This window comes from Sinocyclocheilus anshuiensis, unplaced genomic scaffold (genome assembly GCF_001515605.1).
Source record: "Sinocyclocheilus anshuiensis isolate Anshui unplaced genomic scaffold, SAMN03320099.WGS_v1.1 scaffold319, whole genome shotgun sequence".
Taxonomy (NCBI): Eukaryota; Metazoa; Chordata; class Actinopteri; order Cypriniformes; family Cyprinidae; genus Sinocyclocheilus; species Sinocyclocheilus anshuiensis.
This window is the reverse complement of record NW_015552566.1, coordinates 982,951-997,015: the sequence shown is the minus strand read 5'-3', so window position 1 is coordinate 997,015 and position 14,065 is coordinate 982,951. Positions and strand designations below refer to the sequence as shown.

The following is a 14,065-nucleotide window of genomic DNA, read 5'->3' as shown; positions in this document are numbered from 1 at the left end:
TGTGTGTGTTGTGTGTGTGCGTGTTTTATTATTTTATTTTTGTTTTATTACTTTAATTTTATATTCATAAAAATAATAAAAATAAATATTTTTTAATTTATTATTATTATTACTATTACCAAGAAATAGCTTCAGGAATGGAAAAAGCATTTGACAAGAACTACAGAGATCTTGCCCAGAATCACCATCCACTGTCTGTTTGTCTAGGTGCTGAATTCATCTCACTTGTCTTCTCTATGCATTTCAATTAAAAAAGGATGAAACTAGAAAAGGGGAAAAATCTGCCAAAACAAATTCCAATCCAAATACATACAAATGAACAGATGAAAAGAGGCAGAGAACAAAGAGAGAAGGATTTGAATGAGAAGAAGTAGAAGAAGAAGGGAGACGACTCGCCCCTCCCAAAACAATCGATTAACGCCCCTGGTGATCTCTCCTCCCGGGCAAATGCCGCAGGGTGTGTGTGTGTCTTTCAGCTCAGGTGTAAGACAGAACTGAGCAAGGAAGACAGACATCTTTCCACTAACAGAAAACATATTGTATGATAAAAGGTAGCAGACGGTCTTACCTCCAAGATTTTGGGGTTGCCCTGACGGCCAAGGGTGCCTAGGATGAGGCCCCATCTCTGGGCTGAGCGGGCGCTCTCTATGGCCTGCAGTCTGGTGGTCCGCATTGCCTCATGGTCATAATACTCTCGAGAAAACACTTTACTGTATGGGTCATACCTACAAATATGGAGGACAACACATTTACAAACAATAAGATACTAAGAAAACAGAAAGAAGAACATTCATAAACTAGATTTTTTATTTTTTTTGAAGAAAATATGATAGTAGGATGTTGCCTGATATTTTGGTCCCTATTCATAGCTTGGATGCCTCTTTCCATGGGATTCATTTCCAATTTTTTGTCCACTGGGTAATTAATTTTTTGTTTAAAATAGAAATATGAAATGAACAAAAATGTATTAAGTTAATTGTAACCAAAGCTAAATGTAAAAAGAGGAAATTCAACTAAATGTTTCATTATCCCTCCACATTAAAAAGTACTAAATCAAATTAAGATGTAACAAAAGGATTTGATTCAACATCAGTAATGAATATAATATAATATAATATAATATAATAGTCTCTCGCAAATTAAAACAATAAGTATTATTTATTTATATTACAATAGCAGCCAAAAGGATGTCTGGTCTAAAAATAAGTGCAAAACACGTTTTAATTGTTTCATTTTTGATAATGCAATGAAACATGCAGAATTATGGGCATCTTGAACAAGCTGCCATACAAAGCTTGCACTCATTATTCCCAGCCTATAATTCAATCATTCACTGTGGCAGGTGTTATATATATTATTATATGTTATTTAATGTTTAAGTTTACAAAAAAGGGCAAAGAGGAAGGAGCTGTCCTCTGCAACCCTGGAGGATATTGCTGGATTTGTAGACCAAATATAAAATGGCTGAAGACTATGAGCCATAGCAATAAAGATGCTTGATTTAGGAAAAAAGTGTACAATTGCACATTGGTTTACCTGTAGGCAGGTATATCTGGGTTGGCAATCATGATGGATTCCAAATGAAATCTTCCGTCTCCAAGATAACTACAGACAGAAACAACTTTATCAGAGAAAAAGACAGTCTGAGAGGGCAGAAGGAATAAAACTCTGCTAACTCTGGGATTTGCATAAGAAAATATAAAGGCCAATGGGTCTCAGCCTAGAGGACTCATAAACCAGATCAGAATCGTCCTAACATTCAGCAAGCAATCAGGGTGAGACCTACTCACTCCAAAGTCACGGCAACATTAGCCAGACGGAAAGCGAGTCATAGACACGGAGGCTGATGGGCTACAATCCAGCTACTCCACAAATAAACCTGCGTGATATGATTGGGTCATGTCGCGGACAGCACGCAAGCAGAGCTCAACACACTGATTATCCTCTGCCGTGCCAACAGGAGAAGACCTGCCATAGTTAATGGGAGTATAGATTAACCTGGCAAACCTGATGGATGCCCTGGGGAAAGCAGCCGCAATTAGAAAGGCTAATTAAGACACGTTTATGAAACACTATGGAACATATTGTGGGTGGGATCCCCCAGGGCCCACTGGAGCAAAGGCTAAACCAGTCATCCTTCACTCTCACACACACATAGCGACAGAAAAACGCTCTTTATCGTTCATTCTTCTTGTCCCTCAAACATACCGGCTGCGTTAGATAAAGAAAAACGGTTTCGCTGCCTTGTACCCGCTAAGGGAAAAAAAGTAGGGATGCACAATATATTTGTACCATATCAGTTATCAGCTAATGTTAACATATTATTGGTTTAATTTCATTTTTCAAGCAAATTTTCAGTTTTTACTTCTAGCTAGGGCTGCACAATAAATCGCATGCGATATTTAATGCACATCTTGTCAGAAAGCCGGTTGCACAAAACCACGTTCATATTTGCGCGATTTTTTGCGCATTTCGTCAGTGAACAACGGCTCTGTGTAGTTAATGCTGCTCAATGTGAAAGCACGCAGGTGATTGAGAACCGATACAGAACCGGCTTTACTGATAAGATGCGCGTTAAATATCACATGCGATTTATCGTGCAGCCCTACTTCTAGCTAATCTTTGCTGTCAAGTTAATCTTCAAAAACACTAAAAACTTAATGACACTGTTAAATGTAATCTTTTGCAAATCTCATAATGAAAATTAGTTTTTTATTGTTTATATTTTAAAAATGCCTTAATTTGCCTGTAGTATTTAAAATGCTTGATAAAATTTTTGCTTTATTTTATTTTCAGCAGAACAGAATTTTAATGTCTTTTATTGATCAGTGTTAAAATATAACTCAACATCGTCTTATTGACCTTTTTTTTTAACAAATAGAAATTTCTGCCCAATAAATGTTTTAGAACTTGATATAATTGGAAAAACCATAATCATTATATAAATTTCCATCTTTTTTTTTTAGGTCTGGAAATCACACTTTTAAAATTCCCTTATATACAGTAAAAATAAACAGGGTTCCCAAGACAAAATAACACTTGCTGAAAGAACTAACTTTTTAAAGCCATTTAAGCCATTTTTAGCCCCCCGGAAGTGTGCCGAGGCCTCCTATGGTGGGTCCTGCCCCCTGGTTAAGAAACACTGATTTAGAAAAAGGTAGAAATGGAAACATACATTAAAAAGGTGAAACAATTGACTTCTTTGTTCAAGAGCTCTGTCAGATACCATTTTAATGCTTTCCACCAACCATGGAAACAAAATCACAGAACTACGGGATACCTTCAAAAATAAATGACTTTCTACCTCCTTATAGTGCACTACCCGCAAAGGAAGCATTTTTTTATTATTATTTTAGCTGTTGGACATAGTCATTCACCAAAAAAATCCCCCCTTCACACAAATTTTTCATTTTCCTTTATATGTTGCCATAATAAAACACAGCAATTTTCCTGGATTACTGCACTGTCTCTTTCAAGGGCCTCTATTAGAAATATTGCATTTATAGCAAAGGCAGTAAACGCTCAGAGGTTTTCCGGCTCAGCTTTTAACAGTATAACTTAAACGACCACAAATTGATGCATTTCGTGGAGATGGCACTATTGAGAATACAAGATTAGAAATGGCCCAATTTGCAGTTCTTAAAACTGCTTTTCACAGCACCGACCCATTCACCCACAGTTCAGTTCATTATGCCTTCGGCAATGAGTCAGAGCTCCCTCTTGCTTCAGAAGAAATCCCAAGTGGAAACCAGAGGTCTGCATGAAGACCTGCGGCGTTCGTCAAATTTGATTAAATACAGAGCGCTTTATGGTCCACTCAACTCAAAAGAGACTTTATGAAGGTGCCGATCGGCCATGAACCTGTGTCATTTTTCAACACAAAGCTGCAATCATCTTCTCCGTGGGACTTTATTCAGACCCCCGGCAAACATATTACTTCTTATGAGAAAGTCAGGCTCTGTATAAGCTTAATTTGCTGTTAATTATATGGTGGTGATTCGGCTTTGCAATATAACATCACATTACTACACCGTAAGTGTCAGAGAAAAGTTTTTAATTTGATCGCTGAGGGTGAGGGCAAAAGTGAATGATCTATGAAAAAGGCTATTTGCATATTAGCCATGTCATTTTGGGGGTCAGTGACATGACCACTTGTGTATGTCTAATGTTGACAGGCGCCCCGATGAAGAGGTGATGAGTGAAAATTAAAGTAAACACGCATCAATTCTCTTCCTCTCTCACCTAACACACACACACACACACACACACACACACACACACACAGACTAACATTCATCACAGACTCTGCACGCTGGATTAAGAGGCAGAAAGCACAAACACACACACACCCTCTCTGTGTACAGACACACACAGACAGGAGGTTTCCCTCTATCTCACAGGAGCAGAGCTTGCTGCTCACAGCCGCTGTGTGATACAGAGAATAATAGATCACACACACATATATCTGCTGCCTAATGTCTCGTCTCTGTGTTACAACAGCACTTGACACGCTTCTCATTAAAGACAGCTTGAAACTGCATTCGCAACGCATTTAACTTACGCAATGTGACATTTCAGAGAGAAACAATATTCCGCAGGTAATAATGTGAGGCGGGTCTTGGTGTTATCAGAATTTGATTGGGTTGTGAAAAGTAGCATATAATATTATTGGTTAGTATTATTTTTCCTACACATGAGGCCTTGATCACATCAGCAGAGTAGTAGTTTTAAAGAGAATGAAAATTATTTTGATGATAGTGTATGTATTTTTCTTGTTCTTTTGAACAACATGCACTATTAAATTTGTGCACAATAAAACCAGTGATACGTATTAAAGTAAACAGGGTCAATTTTGATTTCATACTGTATATAAAAGGCCATGCTTTATTGTGAATACAGGGTGCACACAGTGTACGCCTGCAATGCTTTTAGCTGTAACTATATCCACAATAAAGCATAACCTTGAGCACCTTATTAATTTCATTAAATGGTTTAAAATGTAACATAATATTTAAATGCAATTTTTTTTTATTACAACCTTAAGTATATTCATTCAATGCAATTGATCATTCATGCAATTCTTCCACAAGAAGATATAATCCCTCACACATAAAAACTAGAAAACATGCTCTCATTAGGTAAAAAAAAGAAATGAAATAAAATAAAATAAAGCTGTATTGGTTAATCTGAATCCAGGGCTGAAACTATCCATTTCAAATTGATACATACATACACACACACACACACACACTGACTTATTTTCATTCGAACAGTCTTACTACATGACAACACATACTCAACATGGGCTAGAACTGTTTTCCTTACATGATGGCATTGACATGTTTCTCCAGACGAGGCGAGGTGCATCCGAGGATCTCCCCAGGAGAAAGCGGCCGACACTGAGGTACCAACACCTCGTAATCTGGCTTCAACTCTGCACTGGCTGCCTGAGAAGAGAAAGGAAAGGGACACTGAGACCAAGGAAGCAACTTTTTTCCTACCAAAAAGGTGTTGTGCAGAAGCCAGTGCCCAATCTGGAACCACGCCACAAGTTTTCACCTTTCTTGAAAAGGTGGTTCTGGGCTGGAAGATTTGGCTCTAGGTCAACCCCCTAAACCTGCGGGTATTGAACCAAGAAACGGTAATGTCAGAGGTCCGAGGGCAGGGCAATGTTTGCACCGAATAAAGTTTTAATGAAAGGGCAGACTTAACTTTGGCTTCTTTTGGAACAATTTTGGCTGACGATTTTAAATGTCCAAATTTAGTCTGAAACTCAGGAACTCAGCATTAACTTCTTGCTTTTTTAACTGTTGTATAACAGCAATATCATAATGATGCTGAATGTACTGCAAAGTACTGAATATCAGAGCTGCTGTAATTATAATACATACCTACAATTCAAAATAATGGGGTTCGTGAGATTTTAAATATTTCTGAGAGAAGTCACTTATGCTCACCAAGGCTGCATTTATTTAATCAAAAGCACAGTGAAAACAGTAATATTAAGAAATATTATTACAGTTTAAAAGAACTGTGTTCTATTTGGACATATTTTAAAATGTAATTTATTCCAGTGAAAACAAAGCTGATTTTTCAGCAGCCATTACTCCAGTCTTCAGGGTCACATGATCATTTCGTAATAATTCACAAATGCTGATTTGGTGCTGAAGAAACATTTCCAATGCTGAAAACAGTTTTGCTGCTTCATACTTTTATGGAAAATGTGATGTATTTTTTCAAAATTCTTTGAATAGAAAGTTCAAAGGAGCAGTATCTACTTAAAACAGATTTAAAAATTTTTTTTTTACAAATTTGTCTTCATTGTCACTTCTGATTAACTGAATGTGTACTTGCTGAAAATTATAATTTCTTTCTCTTTAAAAAAAAAAAATAATTTGTGAACGCTATGAACTTTTAAATGCTAGCTTTCACACCATGTGAACTGATTGTTATGAATTTTATTCATTATTCATTATCATTTTATTCACGCTCCTGATGTCATAATACTGCTGAATCAAACTACTCTTGATGTTAAAATATGTTCTTAAACTCAAGACTTGTAAACAAAGGCTGCTTGTTTGTGTAGTAATATAGTCAGGTTCTGAGAGAAGCTAGCAGATCTGGCCGAGCACTGGCTCTTTTCAGTGGAAGGAAAGAGAGACAGATACAATCAGAGAAACAGTCATCCACAGCACATCTCCCAACACCTACAGGCTTTCCTTTCCAATGAAAAGGAAGCAAAGAAATGGTGCCAAATAAATTAAGGCAAGAAAGCCACAGTAATGCAACGGGGGCAGAAACATTACGGTTAAGATTTTGTTTCTGACAAGCAGAGAAAATAACAAAAACACATAAAACGTGTGCATTCACACCCCTCTGACCCCCAGCACCCACCCAGAGCACGGGAATGGGCCTACGCACACATGATACACAGGCCGTGCTATTTCCAGAAATAGCATGGGTCATTTTTAGGCAGGAGGGTGAAACCGACAGCGAGGAGGAGAGAGCGAAACAGGAACAAAAAGAAGGGAAGAAAATCTCACACTTATGTAAGGTGGAGTGCTGAGTGCAACATGACTTCTGATAATTCCTCCTCTTGTGCAGTTCAAAATAACTTTAACTGCATTTCACACCCACATACACAAACACACACTATTATAGGAGCAAACAAACACACACACACACACACACACACACACACACACGCGCGCGCGCAGCCTTATGTGCTGTCAGAGACCTTTGAAGCAGGACGGTAAGTGATAGAGAGAAAGAGAGACAGTAAACGAATCAGAGAACATCTTTAACTGCAGGGAATAGTTATCATTGAGTAAGAAGCGGGGGGGTCAAAGGTCACCTGTAAAGCAGCCACAAACTGGATGGTGCTGACGAGGGCGAGCGAGTGGCCAGGGGGAAAGTTGAACCTGAGTGTGTCCAGGAAGTGGGCAGTGTCAATCTGGATGTCCACAAACACGTACAGCATCTTGATGCCCTCAGTCGAGTCTATGGGGACTGAAGACACAAACATTAGCATATTTCACTCATCACACATCCAAATGATTATTTCATTCGTAGGTTGACTTCCTATTTTTTCTCTAACCTGAAAAATCTAAATTTGGCGTTCAACATTGAGTACGTTTACATGGACAACAATAATCCGATTTGAACACGATTAAGACAATACTCTGATTAAGAATCTACCTAAAGTCATATTCGAAGTAAACAGAAATCGAATGAAGACATGTGGAGTATTCCTATTTTAGTCACATTACTGAAGTGCAGAATAGACATGTAAACACCTTAATCACATTATTAGCGCCGCGTTGGACTTTTCGCCGCATTTTGCGACATGATACACACACGGCAGTGCTCAACCATTTGACGGCAAATAAAAGAGCTTCAACACCGCCATCGTCTGTATGCACGTACAAATAATTAACTGCACTTGAAGCTTTCATAAAATTAAAAATGAAACACACAAAACTGTACATGGCATCATCACGAAGACGAACTATATGTTTATACGTGAAATTCTGGAGGGGACGTCGGATGGCGTCAAGTGGGGACGTAATGGCATGTGCCCTTAATCGAACTATGTACTATAACATGTAAAACGGGAACATTAAAGGAATATTCTAAAAGCAACTCATGTAAACACCATAATCATAATATTGGCTTAATTAGAATAAGGTAAATAATTAGATTACTGACGTCCATGTAAACGTAGTCATTGTTTGTGCTACAGACTCAAATGATCCCACAAATCAAATGGTGCACTCAAGTCCTTCTGTGAAGTTTGCATTTACGATTTTGGAAGTCGTAATTAGGACGCCAGATGCGTTCAAATCCCTTTGGTCCAAGCAAGATGGCATGTATCTTTTCTACAAAAAAATACAGCAAGTGTTTTTAACTCTACTTCTACAAAATGATTAATAAAGAATGTGCATCAGGTATGTTTTTTGCTTTTTTAATGTTATTCATTCAATTTATGAAGGTATTGTAAACTGAATCATTTCGTAATTGCACAAATTTTGAACATGCAAATTTGCTAGTTTTATGTCAAATGTAAACAAAAAAAAATCCATTGTTGTAAACAAATTTATGGGTAATACAGATGCCACTTCACTGCATATTTTGAGTTTTTAGTCTGTGTTCAACACGTTAAATATTATCTTTCTGACATTACTTGAATGCACCAACAGAATCACCTGGCGGAAAAAATAGGCACAACAATTTCTTTCACCCAAAAATTGTCATCATTTAGGCCTACTCACTCTCATGTTGTTCCAAACCTGTATGACTTTATTCTTAGAATCACAACAGAACACATTTTGAAGAATGTTTCAACTGTCTTGTCCATATAATGAAAGTCAATGGGGTCCAAAAAAAGAAGACGTTTTTCAAACAACTGTGCTCACAGAATAAAGAATTCAGGTTTGGAATGCCATTGAGTGAGTAAATGATCCTGGATTTTTCATTTTATTATAAACCATTCCTTTTTAGATCCATCTGAAATCTCACACTGTGAGAGTACTGCATTACTTGAAAAATTTCTCAACCTTTGTTCTACTGTACAAGTATGCACGTATATAGTATATATATAGTATAAGTACAACCCGCACAAACTAGCACATAATAGTTAATTGTCATAAACTGCAAACTCACAACAAAGTAAATAAATGTCTTGAAAACTCAGAAAAGTTTGTGTTAGTCAGCCTACCTCAGATCTACTGATGACAGTAACTGAAGAAAAGATAAAATCGTACAATTGCTATTAATGCCATTCATTTCACACCCCATTTAAAAGACAGCAGAGCTGAAAGAGGAAGGCGGGCTTCAGTCTTCTCCCATCTACATTATCATTTACTGCTGATGGTCATAATTGCTGCTCTTCTTGTAGCATTCTCTTTAAAGCCCATGCTCTAATGGCCATTTCACTGCTATTAGGCAAATGCCACCTTTAGGGAGTGTTTTAAACACGGAGCCCATCTAACCATGTAAGAAAAGACGGCAAGACAGTAAAGCAAGTGGGAAGAGAGGAAGTAAATCTACCTCTCAAAGCAGGAAGATCAACAGAGGCTTCTCAGCAAACACACATTGCTGAGACATCTATGAAAGAGTACATATTTTGGAAAGCACTGCATATTTTAAAGGAGTAATTTAACCAAAATTGACTCATTCTTATATAGTTCCAAACCTGTATGACTTTTTTCTTCAGTGGAACATATACAAAGTGGAAATATCTCAGCGTTTTTTTCCAACGGTAACCAAAACGGTTTACCATGCTTAAAAACGTTTTTTGAAAATCTCAGGAAAAGATGGACAAAGTGAGAGAAATATTTATTATAAAGTAATATTTCATTCAATACTTAAAAGTATGGTTAAAAATAGTTTGTGCGCATGTGTTCATGTTTGTGTGCTATGTGTTATTATTATGCTTTTAGAGTACTGTGCTGTTAGCTTAGCGACATGCTAACATCACAGCTTGATTGAACTGCATGTCAATCTGCTTCTTCGAGTTGTTACCTATGTAGAGTGTTCCAAATAAGTTTCCGTGGCGTTTAGGATGATCCCTTAGAAGGCAGCTGCCTTCATAGGCAATAAGCAACGAGGAAGGTTTTAGAACAGAGCTACTGAATAGATGTCAAAGACAATGTTTACAGTTAGTTACTAGAGGAATTGATATACATGACTGAGTGGAGAGAAAGAAAAATTTTACCGACTGTGGCAATAAAAGTTTTATTCTTGAAAGTTTTGCATTTAAGTGGGTCACTGTCAGAATGCACATACATACATACAGGGCTATTTTTATACAGGCATGAAACACACAAGAGGCAATAACCTCTTTCCGCAGGTGCTAGAAAACAAAAGAAAAAGACGTGGAGGGGCCGGGGGGGTTGAAGTTAAGTGGAATCGATCCATTTCTCTTATCCAATTAGCACGGCAGACTGAGAGCACTTACTCACTGCAATTACAGCTGTTGTCAATAAGTCATGAATTCAGTCACGGTCTCCATCTGTAAGGGTGGTTTCCCTACAGTGGTTCAGGCTGCGGGATTGCCGAATGACTAAAGAAACGTTGTCAGCACGATGGTATAAAACTGTACATTTCTAGTCTATTACCACCCACTGCCACTTATACCAACGACGGAAATAAGCGCAGTTAGAATAGCTAAATATGTGGGAGAGCGTTGTTATTAAGTGACTATATTGTATTGTAATAGGTAGCACTTCAATATTAACCTTGAATCAAGACTAGTTAGCACATAATTTATAATTGAAATGGTTTAATAACAATATTTTGTTATGGTTACACTGAATTGGTTACAAAATAGATGAAGGATGGTAAAACATATAGTTAATTGTACCCAATATGTATGTAAAATATTACCTGAGACAGAAAGAGAGAGGGGGGCATGGAGAGAGGGAGAAAAAAGAAGGAGAGAGGGCAGAGCCCCGAGAAGAGAGCACCAGCAAAGAAATGGCGCTTTTCCACTGCGTGGTACGACTCGGCACGGCTCGGCTCGGTTTGTGTTTCCCCTACAGTTTAGTACCGCTTTAGAGTGGGCGGGATTATTCACATGTCGTTATAGTTGCGCCGCCTCTACTGCCGCGACTCCTGAAAAACTTTTTCATTCCGCGGCGCCCCCATCAAGCTCTCGCTGGATCCGCTCCTCTGCTATCAAGGAGAGGAACGTCTGTACTTCTTCAACAGACCACGAAACAGCCACTTTTTGGTTGTTAAAAAAGGTGCGCTCGTTCAAAACAGTTGCATCCGATCCTTCGCTGGCTGTGCTGATTTAAATCTAGCGGTTCTGTTGAGTTTGTGTCGCAAGTTCAGTGACGCAGGTAGTGACGATTCTCTCCGGCCAATCAGTGATCAGCAGAGTTTACACGTCACATTTTGGTAACGGTACGGTTCACTTGGAACCTCAACCGATGTGGTACTAAAAAAAGTACCAGGTACTGTACCCAGTGGAAAACCCCCCAAAAGTGAACCATACTGTGCCGTACCATGCAATGGAAAAGCGCCAAAAGAGGCAGCAAAGAGAAAGAGGCCAGAGCAACAGTTGCAATCTTCTTTTATCTCTTCCTTGACCATGTGACTAAAAACCAAATGCGAGACATTCAAACTGACCAATCAGCAGATTACAACTTCACCCACTGTGCAAAAGGTGTGACAATTAGAAGACCCCCGATGTATGCGCATGTTGGCCTACAGGCTTTGATCAATATCAGCACTTTTGTGCCTTCTGGAATGCTAAATGGCCCTTTTGTTACTCAAGATAGGTTTGAGACAGGAAAGCAGAAGTCTTTGATCATTTTTGACCCTACAAAGTCCCCCCTTGGCACCATTGGCCACACCTAAAGAGGCAAAAGGTGACATAGTCCATGAAAACATGCTTTCTGTTGTGTGCAAATGTCATCTTCAGACTTCTGGTCCAAACTTGTTGCAGTGGCAGCTGGTCAGTCTTTGTTCTCCTTTCAGCCCTGTATGAGAGATCTTCATCGAATGGTGTTGCACCCTTCATAGATATGCAAAACGTCCATTGAATACTTCACACCTCCACAAGAACAGGCACTGAACATGGTAGAATCTGCTTGTCCCTCTTTCTGAGGCAGTACACAGGATGTGAACTTATGCAGAAGGAATCCTGTGTTTTCAAAAGAGCATATGGCACAACAAACAGCAAAAGTATACATGGCATTTGTCATTGGTCAGAGGTTTGATGTGGTCAGATAGAATCTGTCTCTGGCAAAAAGCCCTTAAATCTATGTACTTAAAAAGATGGTCAAGGTGAGAACAAAAGATGATCTGAAAAGCTCTTACACTGTTTTTGGAAACAATAAAATAAATTGCATTACAACAAAATCAACAATTGTTGGTTCTAACACCCCCTTCATCAATAAGAGTATCAGCAAAATATTCAGTGTAACCAAATACAGATTAAATTGTCCAAAAACAATCACTGTTTCAACTGAAATGGACAAAATACAAAGCAAAAATCAAATTAGTTACAAGATATATCAATGCAATTTTTCTATACTTTGGCATAAGTGAGAAATATTAATTTACTTTTGAATCTTGATGAGATGATAACTAAGTGATTAGGTAAACCCAAAGAAAACAAAACAACAATAATTGGATGAAATTCAAAATAATAGTACAGTCTAGGTCAGTGATGGGCAAACTTGGCCCTTCCAGGCCACTTTCCTGCAGAGATTTGATCCAACCCTGATAAAACTCACCTGCCTGTAGCTTTCTAGTAGTCTTGAAGACAATGATTAGCTGGTTCAGGTGTGTTTGATTAGAGTTGGAGCTAAAATCTGAAGGAAAGTGACCTGGAAGGGCCAAGTTTACCCACCCCTGGTCTAGGTGTATAGACTTAAACAACATTATATGCATACATTTTTAAGCCAGTGACAGAAATCAGGAGATCCCTAATGGAGAGCCCCCTGCCCTGCTCATTGGTACTTAAGTATGATCTGCCCTGGACGCAGATTTGCAGAAATATCTCCAAAGAGAACAAACAACACCTCTCCCCTTGTTCATTTACGACCCCCGTCCTCCCTCTCCCCTCCCTGCCTCTGACTCGCCCCTCTTCTCCCCACAAAGCAAGGATTATCCATATGCCACATGTGCTATATCTTGTGAATATGTTGTTTCCCTTTCATGTTTGATATCGTTCTAAAGGTCTTTGTTTGATTGGTAAATTGGTTTCAATTTCACAGTAGTCATTTATATTATGAGCAAGATTTAAAACTTTTGTAGAATTGTGTTCTGCTGAGGAGGGGGTGTGTCCCCCTTTAGGGCCTGTGGGAATGTTTATCTATCTCCAGCCAGGTGTGACCCTGGATCACAGAACCTAACAACCAAAAGGTATTTTATGTTTTTACAACCGATTTAAAGATTTCTTTGTTTTTGTTCTGGTAGTATTTAAGGGAAAGTTGCAAATCAGTCATTGCAATTCTGTAGTCAGATCAGCCCGTAGTGTGGAGTGTATTTCATATGCTCCATACTATGTCTCTTCCTGAAGTCAGGGATACATTTCATTTTTATTCAAAAAATATAATTGTGTTAAACACATTGGGCCTCATTTATCAATCTAACGTAGAAATGAGCGCAGATCTGTGCGCACAAATCAACTTACGACAGAGTTCACGTGTGATTCATGAAACATTTGTATGCCGCCAATCTCATCGTATGAATGATCGCACGTTGATAATGTGGTGGCAGAAAACAATCGTCATTTGAATATCACGCCCATAAAAACACCCCGGTTTTGAAGCCTCGCCCCTAGAGTTTACCACACGGAGAAATGAAACCCGGCTCCAAAAACACCCGTTAACCTTGTAATTGCAATCACTTAGGCTACATTAATATATGTAATTTATATGTATATTAATACTGGTAAATATGCAGACTATTTAGTTCCTCTCACTCTACATCAAATATTTTAAATTTAATGGTATTCAGAACAGAACGAGAATGAAAAATAAGTAGTTATAAAATTATATATTAAACTATAAAATAAAACACAAATTAGGCTATAGTGGCATTCATTATA

At 38.2% G+C, this 14,065-nt stretch overlaps 1 protein-coding gene across 1 annotated transcript in view; it reads right to left on the bottom strand.

Moving 5' to 3' along the window:
• dph1 (diphthamide biosynthesis 1) overlaps positions 1-14,065 on the bottom strand; it is a 134,160-nt gene that overhangs the window by 27,169 nt on the left and 92,926 nt on the right. Inside the window, exons 6-9 of the mRNA XM_016455660.1 lie at positions 7,355-7,509; positions 5,326-5,447; positions 1,537-1,605; positions 569-725 (exon numbers count right to left, since the gene is read on the bottom strand). Of these exons, the coding sequence (XP_016311146.1) occupies positions 569-725; positions 1,537-1,605; positions 5,326-5,447; positions 7,355-7,509 (503 nt within the window). The remainder of the gene's footprint in view (positions 1-568; positions 726-1,536; positions 1,606-5,325; positions 5,448-7,354; positions 7,510-14,065) is intronic.